The following is a 15,556-nucleotide window of genomic DNA, read 5'->3' as shown; positions in this document are numbered from 1 at the left end:
AAAAATCTGACAATAATAATCATGAATGAAATGTATTAAGTCAAATATTTACCTGAATTGAATAGAAAATGTTGGACAATTGAAAGGATTTACAAGACTTCCCAGTGTATACTTGCAGAATTAAATAAAGATACAGTAGTGAAATTTTATTTCATTTCATCAATATTTCTTTCTTTCATCAATTTTTCCATTATTTTCAAGTTCAATATCTTTAACGAAATAGAGACATAGTATGACAAGAGAAAGTAAAATCAAGAAATCATGGAGAGGTTCTAAAGCTTCCAGATGTAGTCATTCAGAGTCTTCCCTTAGTTGAACAGGACATGCTCTATCTTCAGATTGGGAACTGCCAAGACATAGCTGAGGTATCTGAGTTTTATGGGCGTTCAGACACAAGTTTACAAAGGTATCTTTTATAGCCTGCTGGTCAGGTAACTAAAGCCAGATTGTCTAATCTGTTCAACTGGGTGCATTTCATCAATCCATATATCCCTTAGCAGTGTGTAGATAAGCTGGTAAACGGTATCTCAGGAGGAATTTTGAGCTTTTCACAACACACTATAAACCACGGTTGAACGTAGCTAATTCTCATCTTGGCCGAGAAGCTCTATCAAATTAATTGATCATGAACTGCATACAATTCTTCCTCTGTAATCACCTTCCATTGGTAGAACATACTGTGAGGATTTTAATCTAATCCCAATACATTTGATCATGGATATCTGTGCAGAAGATTCTGGTATCAGTCTTTATTTAATGCCTGGTATGGAATGACTAATTCAGGTAGAACATCTAATGGTTAGAAATAATCAAAGTTGGTTTTACATAAATTGCACAAGATTAATGAAAGAAAGAATAAAAGGAAGAAACTCCAAGGAAGATCATGAGAATATAAACCAAATGTGATAGATTAAAGGGCTTAACAAACTGAAAAGTATAACACATTGAAATATAGAACATAACTTTATTATTTGATCACTTATGGTACGTTATTATTGAGTTTTCTGTTTTCTGGATTATCCTTTGAATATTTGTAACTTATGATTTTTAACCAAGAAATCTAATTTTAATATTTTTAGAAGTACGCATACAATCGTGCCCACCTCCACCTCAGATTCCCAATGCTCAAGATATGACAAGTACAGTGAATTATCGAGATGGAGAAAAAATATCTGTTCTCTGTCAAGAAAAATATCTAATTCGGGGAACAGAAGAAATTGTGTGCAAAGACGGAAGATGGCAGTCAATACCACGCTGCATGGGTCAGTAGTGCATAATTTGCTTCACGACATTCTTTCAAATAAGCTAATACTCCCCTGTGCTTTGTGTAGATGAACAAAATGAAGATCTGTCTCTATACCTGTTCGACTCTATCTTCAAACAGTGAATTACAATCTAGGTATACAAAGCAATCAGCATCCTTTCGCTTCTACTGTGAAATGAATATAGACAAAATCTTTGGGTTACTATGTAGATACCAGATAAAATTTCTGTTCAGGCCTATTTTACTCCTCATGATGAACAGGACAAGAATGAAAAGGCATATTGAACAAGTGGATAGTAGCATAGATTTAGTGGGACACACATCCTTGCAGATTTCAAATAGTTTTCAGTTTTAAAAGAATTCCATTTGTTCAAATTATCCTTATTTTAAAATCCCAAATGGTATTTAATTTTACTTTTCAGTTTAAACATTGTATTTGTGTTTGACTCTTTGATTTCTATTCTTCATATAGAAAAAATTCCATGTTCTCAACCACCTCATATAGAACATGGAACCATTAAATCATCTGTCTCTTCAGAAGGAAGGAAACAGAGATTTGAACCCAAGCTTTATGTACATAACACCAGATTAAGTTACATTTGTGAAGATGGTTTCAGATTATCTGGAGGAAATGGGATAACATGCCACATGGGAAAATGGAGTTCTCCACCTCAGTGTGTAGGTAAGGACAGTATACAAACTAAAATCCTACTTTCAGTACAATTCATTAAAAATAATTCCTTTGTCATCAAAGTCATGAGACAGAATCCTTTAGATTTCTAAATATATAAAATCATTTATGTATTTACTATCATTTATATGTTTACATATTTTACCAAATAATTTTTGCACAATCAAATCAATCACGTTTTTGTTAATTTCTTCGGTTTGTTATAGAATCACTTCAAATTCTGGCTTTTGTTTTTGGTATTAAAAGTGGATGTGTAGTGTAATTAAACCCACCTATTTGCAGTTATACCTGTTCATTTTCTTACCTATTCATGTAAGTTGTAGTGTTTGCTTTGTCATTAGGTTTTAAAAAATTTTCTTATGTTCTTCCTACAATGTCCCTTCTGATTTCTTACAATATATAGTACTTTTCTGAAGACCATTAACTCTCAATGTGTTCTCTTTTATTGTTCATAATTGATTAGAGAGGTATTGATAGTTTTTCATAAACATATTGACATTTTTATTGAAGTTCTTGCTCAAGTTGACAGCTGGACACACACAAGAATGGTGGTTTTAGGAAGCTTTTTTGCATATTCTCTGTAATGTGATGGTAGCTCCTGTGTGATCATTTCTTGAGAAATGAAACTATGAAATATGACAACCAGTACATAAAATTAAATTTCAAAGTTTGTGAAACCTGGAGTCATTCTTTCATTTTTCTTTTTGTTTAGGAATTCCTTGTGAACCACCACCTTTGATTCCGCACGGTGTTCTATCTCATGAGTTAGACAGTTACCAATATGGAGAAGAAGTGATGTACAGCTGTACTGAAGGTTTTGTGATTGATGGACCTGCATCTATAAAATGTTTAGGAGGAAAATGGCCCCGTCCACCAGAATGCATAAGTATGGTGCATTTAATTTTGTTCTAAGGCTGATAAATATCTTTAACTCAGAGCATAAATAGTACAAATATGAAACTAAGGAATAATTCTAGAATTTAAGAATGTATCACTGGAAAGTTCTGGATTCTGGTAGAGAATTAATAGCCCTAGTAATAAGAAAAGTTTGAAACGTGAGCCAAATTATTTCATTTTCGCATTATCTTGTGTGCACTTGCAGCATCCTCTGATACATTCTCAGACCTTTCATCTCTCGTCCTGTATCACATCTAGCCCCTGCACATCCATCTCATTATTATTCAATTTATGTTCATCAGTTATCTCCTTACAAATATATAAGTTTCTAAGATATTTAACATAACTGAAATTAAACATATAAATGTAACTTTGACAGAAACACAAAGTAGAAATACATCCATAATGTCAGTGGTCTGTATGGGCAAATAAGAATCTAGATGTAAGAAGTATGGTCTCAAGCATTACATCCATCCATATCTCTCCAGGCTTTCAAAACCACTATTGCCATGTTATACTTTTGATAAATGTAGAACCATTCAATGCAATTAAGTCAAGACTGCTAACATATTTTTTCAAATTATAAGAAAAATGTTGTACAGTGTTCACTGGTTTGATATGTATCTAACCATTATTGAAGAAAGTAATTATTGGCCGTTATGTATTTTTAACACTTTACTGAACAAATATGTATTCTTTTTTTCTTTCAGAAACAGATTGTTTTAGCTTACCCAGCTTTGATGATGCCATACTCATAGGCCAGAAGAAGGAATCATATAGGTCAGGAGAACAAGTGTCTTATAAATGTCCAAAATATTACCAATTGGATGGATCCAGTATTGTCCAGTGTATTAATGGCCAATGGATAGGAAGGCCAACATGCAGAGGTAATTTGATGAAATTTTAAAATTTATTAATAAAGTATCTTAAGGAATATAATACAGAATTGCCACTAGCATCATTAAACACTGGACATAGATTATTTTTTTCAGCCAAGTTTTTAGGCCAAAGAATTCTTATACCTTAACGTAAAGGGATGGAATTGCGTACTCAATGGTTAATCTTATAGCCCAATAGTTCTCCAAGTGTGGTCCCTGGAATAGCAGCATCAGCATCTTCTGGGAATTGTTAGAAATGCAAATACAAATTTGCAAATACACAGGATCAGTCAGACCTGTTGAATCACAAACTCTGAGGGTGCAATCCTGAAACTGTTTTAACAATTCCCAAGGGATTCCATGCACACTTTGGGTTAGGAATCATAGTTACAGTCTACTATACTTTATATCCACCTGAATGAATCTCACTGATGAATTACACATTGCTTGTAGAGTCCTTTAGCATTTGCCCCATCCCAATCATTAGAGAGTGTTTTTATAAATTATACATTTAATTTCTGTTATGTTTTTACACTTCCTATTTGAATACTTAGATTAATCATCATCTTCCTTCCACTATGGTATTCTTCAAGGTGTGTTCATTCTTGACTTATTCTCTAAGGAAGTGGCTACTTGCAATTACTTTTCTAGGAGCCTAAAATTACAATTCACAAACAGGATGATTGCAAACCAAATTACACTGTCAAGTAATCTCTTTATTATTTTTTGTGGTTTATAAATTCTTTTTTTAATTTATGTAATTTATAATATTTATTTTATTATTTATCAAAGGGAAATGTCTAGGAAAACTTACATTTTCAATGACCTACACACACACACGCGCACACACACACACACATAAATGTCTACCAACAGTCTAATAAAGGATGGGAGAGAGTTTAAGGTATAGTAGCTTAAATCTTACGAAACAGTACTTTATCCCCCTTTCCTCAATCTCACATTTAAGTTTATTAAAAATAGCAGTCTTTTATGACAGATTAACGATTGATTTTAAATCTTCCTTGAGATATATTTGGAATCTCATTTGTTGATTTGCCATTCAAAAATGATCATTACCTTGGGGATACTTTTTTTCTTTCTCTTCAGATGTTTCCTGTAAGAAACCACCCAAAGTGGAAAATGCTGTTATACCAAATGAGATGTCTAGGTATCCATCTGGGGAGAGAGTACATTATGAATGCATCAAACCTTTTGATCTGTTTGGGGAAACAGAAGTGATATGTTTGAATGGAACCTGGACAGATCCACCTCAGTGCAAAGGTAGAGTATCTTATTTCCCCTCAAATTTGAGAGTATATATTAGGGACAAAATATGTTGATATTAAATACAGAATGAAGTAGTTTTTACGGAATAAATTTTTTAAGTGTAAATAAAATGATGGGGCTTAAATCTAATTCTTTTTGTGGACTGAATAAGTAATACGTTGTGTATATGTATTTATGAAAGATTTGATCAGATTAGGACAGTTTGTATCATGGATAATTTCCTATCGTAAGCATTAAGACACAGTTATTTCCTGAGGAATAAATTCTTAAAGATACCTTAAGTACATTTGACAGCGCTTTGAAATTCTACTTTGAGACATGGAATAGATAGTGGGGGAGGACATAGAATGTGATTTAATTTGGGCTTTTTTAGCTTATGAATTATATTTAAGGGTGTGTTATTAGCTGAGCTCATCCATGGAATTAGTGTATATAGAAAAAAAGCATCTGAGAACTGGGTCATGGGACACTCCAGTATTTAGAGTTCAGGAAATAAGTGAAGCCAACAAAGGAGATATTATACTAGCCATTTATAGTTTTTTAAGTTAAGTTTTACCTGGTATATATTTTTCCAGTCTTTCACTTTGAGCCTTCCTATGTTTTCATGTTTGAAATGAGTTTCTGTAGACAGCATATAGTTGAGTCCTGTTTGTGTGTCCGCCCTGCCATATTCAGTCTTTTTCTAGTATATTTAGACCGCTTACAATTAAAGTAACTATTGCTATGTTAGGGGCTGTGTCAGCCATTTCATTCTTTGTTTTGTGTGCTTTTCCTGTGTCTCATTCCTGTCTCCTTTTCTTGCTTAGATTTTTTTGAAATTTTAAAATAATTTTATATATAGAGAGAGATATATATAATTCTTGAGTATGTCTCTTTGTACAGTTTTATTAGGGGTTGCTCTAGGTACGAAGATATACATATCTGGCTTATCACACTCTAATGGTATTGACATTTTACCACTTCAAGTGAAATGTGGAAAATTTACTTTCATTTAGGGTCCATTTACTCTCCCCACATTTTAAACAGAAATTATATTTACCCTTATTTTTTATCAATTCTTTTGTTTTTTCTTTCTTTGTCAAGTCTCAGTCCTCCTGTTATCATTTCCTTTCTTTTATTAAAAAAATTTCAGGAGTACATCATTATATTTTGATTTCTGTATATATTACATCATGTTCAAAACCAAAAGACTAGTTACCATCCGTCACCGTAAACATGTGAGAATCACCCCTTCCCTCCTCCTCCTCTCTCCCCTCTTCCCCTCTGGGAACCACCAATCCAATCTCTGTCTCTATCTGTTTGTTTGTTGTTGTTTTTATCTTCTACTTATGAGTGAGATCATATGGTATCTGATTTTCTCCCTCTGACTTATTCTGTTTAGCATAATACCCTCAAGGTCCATCCATGTTGTCACAAATGGAAAGATTTCATCTTTTTTATGGCTGAGTAGTATTCCACTGTGTATATATACCACATCTTCTTTATCCATTCATCCCTCGATGGGCACCTAAGTTGCTTCCCAGTCTTGGCTATTGTGAATAATGCCACGGTGAACACAGGGATGCAGATATCTTTGTGCATTCAGGCTTTCATGTTCTTTGGATAAATACTCCAGCATGGAATATCTGGATCTCATGGTAGTTCTATTTTTAAGTTTTTGAGGACTCTCTATACTATTTTCCATGATGGCTGCACTCATTTGCATTCCCAGCAGCAGTGTGTGAAGGTTCCCTTTTCTCCACATCCTCTCCAACACTTGTTATTTCCTGTCTTGTTAGTTATAGTCTTTCTGACAGGTGTGAGGTGATATCTTATTGTAGTTTTGATTTGCATTGCCCTAATAATTAGTGACATCGAACATCTTTTCATGTGTCTGTTGGCCATCTGTATATCTTCTTTGGCAAAATGTCTGTTCAGATCTTTTGTCCGTTTTTTAATTGGATTGTTAGCTTTTTGTTGTTGTTGAGATGTATGAGTTCTTTACATATTTTGGATGTTAGCCCCTTATCAGATATGTTATATGGTTTGCAAATCTCTTCTCCTAGTTGTTAGGTCATCTTTCAGTTTTGTTGATGGCTTCCTTTGCTGTGAAGAAGCTTTTTGGTTTGATGTAGTCCCCTTTGTTTATCTTTTTCTTTGATTTCCCTTGCCTGGTCAGACACAGTATTTGAAAATATGCTCCTAAGACAGATGTCAAAGAGTGTACTGCCTATGTTTTCTTCTAGAAGTTTTATGGTTTCAGGTCTCACATTCAAGTCTTTAATCCATTTTGAGTTGATTTTTGTGTATGGTATAAGATAATGATCTGTTTTCATTCTTTTGCATGTGACTGTCCAGTTTTCCCAGCACCATTTATTGAAGAGATTTTCCTTTCTCCATTGTATGTTCTTGGCTCCCTTGTCAAGAATTAGTTGTCCATAGATGTATGGGTTTATTCCTGGGCTATTAATTCTGTTCCATCGATCCGTGTGTCTGTTTTGGTGCTAGTGCCATGCTGTTTTGATTACTATGGCTTTGTAGTATATTTTGAAATCAGGGAGTATGATACTTCTAACTTTGTTCTTTTTTCTCAAGATTCCTTTGGCTATTCAGAGTCCTTTGCTGTTTCACATAAATTTTAGGATTCTTTGTTCTATTTCTGTGAAAAATGTCATTGGAACTTTGATATGGATTGCATTGAATCTGTAGATTGCTTTAGGAAGTATGGATATTTTAAGTGTTTTACTCTTCTAGTCTAAGTGCATGGAATATCTTTCCATTTCTTTACATCTTTTTCAATTTCTTTCGATGATGTTTTATTTTTCAGTATGCACGTCTTTCACCTCTTTGGTTAAATTTATTCCTAGGTATTTTATTACTTTTGCAATTGTAAATGGGATTGTATTTCTATTTCTCTTTCCACTACTTCATTGTTAGTGTATAGAAACAAAACTGATTTTTCTATGTTGATTTTGTATCCTGCAACTTTAGTGTATTCTTTTATTATTTCTAAAAGTTTTTCGGTGAATTCTTTAGGGTTTTCTCTATATAAAATCATGCCATCTGCAAATAGTGACAGTTTCACTTCTTCCTTCCAATTTGGATCCCTTTTATCTCTTTTTCTTGCCTGATTGCTCTGCCTAGGACTTCCAATACTATGTTAAATAAGAGTGGTGAAATTGGGCATCTTTGTCTAGTTCCTGTTCTTGGGAAGCATAGCTTTCAGATTTTCTCTATTGAGTATGATATTGGCTCTGGGTTTGTCATATATAGCCTTTATTATGTTGAGATGCTTTCCTTCTGTACCCATTTTACCTACAGTTATTTTTAACTACATCTTTTTTTTAAGATTTTATTTTATTTATTTTAAACAATTTTCCTTCTTCTCTCCAAAGCCCCCTAGTACATAGTTGTGCATTTTAGTTGTGAGTACTTCTAGTTCTGGCATGTGGGACGCCACCTCAGCATGGCTTGACGAGTGGCGCCATATCTGTCAGTTTTGTTTATCTTTTCAAAGAACAAGCTCTTGGTTTCATTAATTTTTTCTATTTTTTTTATACTCTTTATTTCTGCTCTGATTTTCTTTATTTCCTTCCTTCTACTGATTTTGGGCTTTGCTTGTTCTTCTTATTCCAATTCCTTTAGGTACACTGTTAGATTGTTTGGGATTTTTATTGTTTGTTAAGATAGGCCTGTATTGCTATGAACTTCCCTCTTAGAACTGCTGTTGCTGTATGTCATAAATTTTGGAGTGTCTTATTTTCATTTTCACTTGTCTCCAGATATTTTTTGATTTCTCCATTGATTTCTTCATTGACCCAATGGTTTTTCAGTAGTATTTTGTGTAATCTCCACATATTTATGGATTTCTGATTTTCTTCCTCTAGTTGATTTCTAGTTTCATACCATTGCTGTCAGAAAAGATACCAGGTATTATTTCAATCTTCTTAAATTGATTGATACTTGTTTTGTTGCCATCAGTGTGGTCTATCCTGGAGAATGTTCCATGTGCATTTGAAAATAATGTGTATCCTGCAGTTTTTGGATGGAAAGTTCTGTATATACCTACTAAGTCTAAGTGGTCTAATGTGTCACTTAAGGCCAATGTTTCTTTTGATCTTCTGTTTGAATGATTTATCCACTGGTGTAAGTAGAGTGTGAAACTCCCCTACTATTATTGTGTTGCTGTCTGTTTCTCCTTTTATGTCTGTTAATAATTGCTTTATATATTTAGGTGCTCCTATGTTGGGTGCACCAATGTTTACAAGTGTTATATCCTCTTGTTGGATTGTTCAGTTTATCATTATGTAGTGCCCTTCTTTGTCTCTTGTTACAGTTTTGTTTTAAAGTCTACTTCTTCTGATACCAGTATTGCTGCCCCAGCTGTTTTTCATTGCCATTTGCATTTCTCCACCCCTTCATTTTCAGTTTGTGTATGTCTGAAATGTGTCTCCTGTATTCAGCATGTATATGGGTCTTGTTTTTGCATCCGATTAGTCACCCTATGTCTTTTGATTAGAGCATTTACTCTATTGACATTTAAAGTAGCTATTGATAAGTATGTATTTATTACCATTTTGTTACCTTTTTTCTGGGTATTTTAGTGGTCCTTTTCTGTTCCTTTCTTCTTTTGCTCTCTTCCCTTGTGGTTTGATGTCTTTCTTTAGTATTATGTTTGAGTTCTTTTCTCTTAATATTTTGTGTATTTATTATAGGTTTCTGGTACGTGATTACCATGAGGTTCATATATAATAACCTAGTATATAGCAATCTATGTTAAGTTAGTGATCTCTTATGATTGAACTCTTGCTAAAAGCTCTACACTTTTACTCCCCTCCTCTAACATTTTATGTTTTTGATATCATATTTATCCTCTTTTTTGTGCATGTATATTCATTACCTTCTTATCATGGTAATAGATAACTTTTTGTACTTTTGTCTTTTGACCTTCATATTGGCCTCCTACGTGGTTGATCTGCTACCTTTACTGTATTTTTGCCTTTACCAGTGATTTAATTGTTTTTTTTGTGTGTGTGATAATTTTCTTATTCCTATTTGTGGTCTTTTCTTTTCCACTTATGTTCTTTTTGCATTTATTGTAAGGCTAGTTTATTGGTAATAAGCTCCTTTAGTTCTGCTTGTTTAGAAAACTCCTTCCATTCCAAATGATAACATTGCCTGGTCGAGTATTCTTGGCTGTAGGTTTTTTCCTTTCAGTACTTTATATATATCATGTTACTCCCTTCTACCCTGTAAGATTCTCCTGAGAAGTCAGCTGATAGCCTTATGGGGTTTCCTTTGTGTGCAACTTGTTGACTTTCTCTTGCAGATTTCAGGATTCTCTTTTTATTTTTAATTCTTTAAATTTTAATTACAATGTATCTTGGTGTGGGCCTCTTTAGACTTATCTTGTTTGGTGCTCTCTGTGATTCCTGTACTTGGATGCTTAGGTTAGGAAAGTTTTCAGATATTATTTCTTCAAATTGATTCTCTGCCCCTTTGTATCTCACTTCTCCTTGTGGGACACCTATAATATGGATGTTAGTGCCCTTGATGTTGTCCCAGAGGCCCACTAGACTGTCCTCATTCTTTTTTATTCTGCTTTCTTATATTTGTTCAGCTTAGGTGATTTCCTCTAATCTTTTGTTCAGCTCTCTGATCCATTCTTCTGTATCATCTACTCTGCTGTTGAGTCTGTCTAGTGAAGTTTTCATTTCCCTTATTGTATTATTCAATTCTGATTGGTTCTTTTTTATATTTTCCAATTCTTTGTTGAAGTTATCATTGAATTCATCCATTCTTCTCCCAAGATCAGTGAGCATCCTTATGACTATTTTAGTTTGTACTCTTTATCAGGTAGATTATCTCTGTTTCATTTAGTTCTTTTTCTGAGGATTTACCCTGTTCTCTTATTTTGGAACATATTCCTTTGTCTCCTCATTTTGCCTCTTTCTTTGTGCTTATATCTATGCATTTGGTCAATCAACTATGTCTCCCAGTCTTGGAGAGGTGGCCTTATGTAAGAGATGTCTTACCAGGCCCATCAGTGTGCTTCCCTGTTGTCACCAGTTCCAAATATTCCAGGAATGTCCCCCGTGTGGGCTACATGTGTCCTTCTGTTGTGGTAGGGTTCTCTTGCTGCAGGTACACAGGGAGGCTAGACTGTCACCCTGGCTTGCTGGTTGTAATTCTCAGCTGCATGCTGCGGCCATGGTCCCTTTAGTCACTTTCTTGGGCATGGGGAGCCCCAGGACAGTTGGCTGCAGTCTAATAACACATTTCTGCTGCAGTTTTTCTGTTAAGTGAGTAGGTTCCCAGTGTGGCAGGTTGCTAGGCTCAGTGGCCTACAACAGCTGTAGGTCTCTGGCCTGCAAAGCTGTTGTCAGCTCTTTCGGGAGTGCAGCTGAGTGAGACTGGTTCTAGGCATGGTAGCACACAGTTTTTTCAGGCATTGTAAGTTGGTGCCAATCCCCTATGTGGCTGTTTGAGAAGAACAAGTCTGCTACAGCTGACAAGCCCTACCACCCACAGATCTATCTATCACACAACCTATCAATGAAGTCCTGCCCTTTGTGCATTCCCTGTCCCACTGAAGCAGACACACTCATCCCACTGCAGAGGTCCTACACATCCTGCCTGTGTGGGCTCACAAGTTTTCTGAGGGCTTGCTCTTGGGTGGGACCAGTCCCTAGGGTGGGCTGCCTGTCCTAGCTGAGCTGGATTAAACTGGTGCTCTAGTGGCTGTGGCAGACCCTGGGCTAACAGGCCAGGGGAAGAACTCCAATGGCATCTGCCAGCATCTGTGTCAGTGCACCAGTACTAGGTGACAACAATGGCTGCTGCCGATGTCTTAGGTCCTGGAGAGGTGGTCTCACCCTGGGGAGGTCTCACCCCTTGCTGAGATGCACACAAGCCTATCAAGTGAGTCTCTTTTCACCAAAGGACTGTGCACATCTCTTTTGGGTGATTTTATGTTACTTTTCAAAACAGGTGAATTTGTGTGGGGGCCGTTTAAGAGTGGGCTTTTATTTCCCTACATCTGATAGCTTTTCTGTGGGTATTCCCCATTGTAGTTAGTATCCAGCAAAGTCAGATATTATGACACTTATCTTGGCTGTGCTGAGTCCAAAAGGTGCTTATTGTGGCAATGCGCTCCTGCTCAGATCCCCCATTCCTCCAGGGAACACTTTGTACCTTAAGATTGCTCCTGACCATGAAGTGCCGTGGCTAAAATATGACTTTTTCCAGTCCTGGAAGGAATTTCTGCCTCTTCCACCTCGCTCTTGTCATGGGGCTTCTTTACATTCAGTTTTCAGTTCTCTCTCTGGGTAATTGTTCCAAGAATAGTTGTAAATTTGTTGAATCCGTGGGAAGAGGTGAGTTCGGAGTTTTTCTACACTGCCATCTTCCCAGAAATCCTATCTTTTCCTTTCTATTTGAAGAATTCCTTTAGTAATTCTTCAAGCATAGATCTGCTGGAGACAAATCTTCTCCATTTTCCTATGTGTGTGAACTTCTTTATTTCTCCCTTTATTCCTAAAGAATAATGTCACTGGATGTAGAATTGGAGTTGACAGTTCTTTCCTTCCTGCACTTAAAAAATGTTGTCAATTCTCTCTGGCTCCATGGTCACAGATGAGAAACACACTGACATTAGAATCCTTTTCCCCCTATAGTTTTGTATAATTTCTATGTAGCTTCTTTTGAGATTTTTCTTTAGTTTTCAGTTGTTTTATTATTACGTGTCTTGGCATTAATTTCTTGAGATTATCCTGTTTGGCATTCACTCGCCTTTTTAGTATGTGGGTTTATGCCTTATGCCTAATTTGGATATTTTCAGCCATTATTTTTTGAATTTTTTTCTCATCTCCAACCCCTTCCTTTTCTCTTTCTGGGTCTCCAGTCTCTTGCCGTCTTCCCATAGGTCCCTGAAACCCTGTCCATTTTTTTTGTTTTCAGTCTATATTCAAAGTGAGTAATTTGTATTGTTTTGTCTACAAGTTTATTTATCCTTCTATCATCTGCAATCTATTATTCATCCCATCCAGTGTAGTTATTGTATTCTGTTATCTTCTTAAGCTCTATAATTCCCATTGGAGTTTTAAAACCACTGTAAAATAATTCCAACATCTGTATCATCTTAGTGTTGTCTTCTGTTGATTGTCTTTTCTCTTTTGAGATTTTCCCCGTCAGTAGTAAGATGAGTGATTTTCAGTTGTATTATGGACATTTTGAGTATGATGTTTTGAGACTCTGAATTTTATTGAAATCTTTTATTTATCAGACCTCCACTACTGTCATGCAGTGTGCTAGTTCAGGCTTCCCACTTGGCCTCCACTGACACCACAGAAAAGGGGAGAGGTGTCTTGTTCCCTCAGAGTGTGGGTGGAAGTACAGTTTCCTCACATGGTCTCTGTTGATCAAGGTGGGGAGTGGGTTGGTCTCAGGTTTCTTCTATAGTGCTTTTCTAGAGTAAGTGGACTATTGTAAAAAATAGTTGTGTCTTGCTAGGCTGCTCTTTTCATGGGCTTCTTTTGGCTAAAGAGACAAGGCTCTTTGTGGAAATGTTTTCAGTTTTTTTTTTTTTTTTGCCTGAACTTTATATTATTTATGCGTTACACTCTCCTTCAGTCTCCAGTTTAGGATACGTGGAAAGAAAAATGAAAACCAAAAAACCTCATTGCAGTGTAAGTCCCCGAATCCCAAGGTCCCTAATCAGATCAAGTTCCTCTCTACATCTCTTACAATCTCTTATGGTGGTTTTTATAAGATTTTTAGCTATTCTTAGCAGAAGGAATAAACAGAAATATTTCTACTTCATCTTGTCCAGAACAGGAAGCCAGTAATTCTCTTTCACATTGTGAATTTCACATAAATTAGAAATTTCACATAAATTTCTGCTTGAATTTTATTAGAGGAGTTGATGTTTCTTTTTTAATCAAAATGAAAATCAATAAAAAATGACTAGAGATCCAATAGGCACCGTAGTGTGTTGTGTAAAGAACAGGAATATTTCTTTGTTTATCTTATCTATCCCCCTGTCTAGCATATATTTACTAATAAAAACATTTTTTAATACTGGAGTATTGCAAAAAAGACAAATTTGTTAATAGTTTATAAGGCTTTCTTGTGGGGTGAAAGGAAGGGCTTAAAAACGTGACTCAGGTTAAGTGATTCAAATTTCTTCAACAAATCATTTCTGTCATCAGAAATCACAAGTCTTGATATTACATATTGTAATATATTTTTATTTGCTTTATTTTGATCTGTGTTTTTCTTTGGTTTTTCAATAAATGAAATCATATTTTTATAGTGTCTAAAAGAAAATGTGGTTCCCCTCCACCGATTGACAATGGAGACATTACCACATTCCCATTACCAGCATATTCTCCAGGATCAACAGTTGAGTACCAATGCCAGTCCCTCTATGTACTTCAGGGAAACAGGATTATGACATGCAGGAATGGAGAGTGGTCAAAACCACCAAAATGCTTAGGTAAATATTTTAATAGTCTCATGAATCTTGGGAAAATCTGTGTAATGAGTATGACGTGCTGTTTATAACAGAATTTTCATGGATTAACAAGCAAACATTCTATTGAATGCTTGCTACCAAATATCAACGTGTGAGGAAATAAGGTTTGTAAAATTCTTGTTGAAGCAACAACTGTAACAATATATTCTTTAATGAAAGATTTTCATGTGATAATTGAAATTATGAATCTGATTATAAACTTAGGTTATCACACGTTAGACATCACACCTTGCTTCTACATCATTAATTGTTTAAAATGATTTAAATCTACATGATGGATTTTCAATGAGTTGTTTTAGAAAACTTTTTAAGAATGAAGTCCTGAACCAGTGTAAAAGACTCTACTTGAGTCTGAAATTTTGTGGACAATATTTGTGTTCTCCTTAATGTTTTATGTTTTTTTTTTTTTGCTGCCTTCAGATGCATGTGTAATATCAGAAGAAATCATGGAAGAACATAAAATACAATTACGATGGAAATATCAGAAAAAAATTTATTCTAAAACAGGGGAGACTACTGAATTTATGTGTATACCTGGATATCATAAAAAGACAGTGCCCGAAACATTTCGAGCAACCTGTCGAGAAGGGAAACTGTTGTATCCCACCTGTGGATAGAATCATGGTTAAACCGCAGTCATAGAATTCACATATATACATTTATTCGAAATTTGTTGTTATTAATCCTCTTCTTCTTAGTTTATTTCTTGAAGTATTGTTTAACTCATTTTTACTCATACATCAGAATTTGTGTTAAATATTGTGTAGACAATGTTAGACACCAATGAATCACTTCTAAAAGGACCTCATTAAAACTTGGCTAACCAAAATGCTCTGTGTCCTGTTCATCAATACCTATGGCTAGAAACTAGGTGCAATCACTTCAGTGCCTGCTTCCATCCATCCTTCTCCCAACTTTCTCAAAGCTTCTCCGCAACTTCTGAGGCTTTCTGAGACTCTCTATTTCAGAGGAAATGGAAAAAAAGGGCTATCTTCATCTTCAAAATAATATCACTTCTTCACAAA

At 35.1% G+C, this 15,556-nt stretch overlaps 1 protein-coding gene across 3 annotated transcripts in view; it reads left to right on the top strand.

The window, feature by feature from the left end:
- Nucleotides 1-15,354, top strand: part of LOC124248097 (complement factor H-like) — a 61,076-nt gene extending 45,722 nt beyond the window's left edge. For all 3 annotated transcript variants that reach the window (XM_046677912.1, XM_046677911.1, XM_046677913.1), the window contains 7 exons: nt 1,080-1,262; nt 1,737-1,946; nt 2,668-2,841; nt 3,563-3,739; nt 4,838-5,011; nt 14,310-14,492; nt 14,952-15,354. In XM_046677912.1, coding sequence (XP_046533868.1) covers nt 1,080-1,262; nt 1,737-1,946; nt 2,668-2,841; nt 3,563-3,739; nt 4,838-5,011; nt 14,310-14,492; nt 14,952-15,148 — 1,298 coding nt within the window. In that variant the 3' untranslated portion in view covers nt 15,149-15,354. The remainder of the gene's footprint in view (nt 1-1,079; nt 1,263-1,736; nt 1,947-2,667; nt 2,842-3,562; nt 3,740-4,837; nt 5,012-14,309; nt 14,493-14,951) is intronic.
- Nucleotides 15,355-15,556: the final 202 nt, after the last annotated feature.

This window comes from Equus quagga, chromosome 12 (assembly GCF_021613505.1).
Source record: "Equus quagga isolate Etosha38 chromosome 12, UCLA_HA_Equagga_1.0, whole genome shotgun sequence".
Lineage (NCBI taxonomy): Eukaryota > Metazoa > Chordata > Mammalia > Perissodactyla > Equidae > Equus > Equus quagga.
Note: the sequence above shows the minus strand (reverse complement) of the source record. Positions and strands in the feature narration are given on the sequence as shown.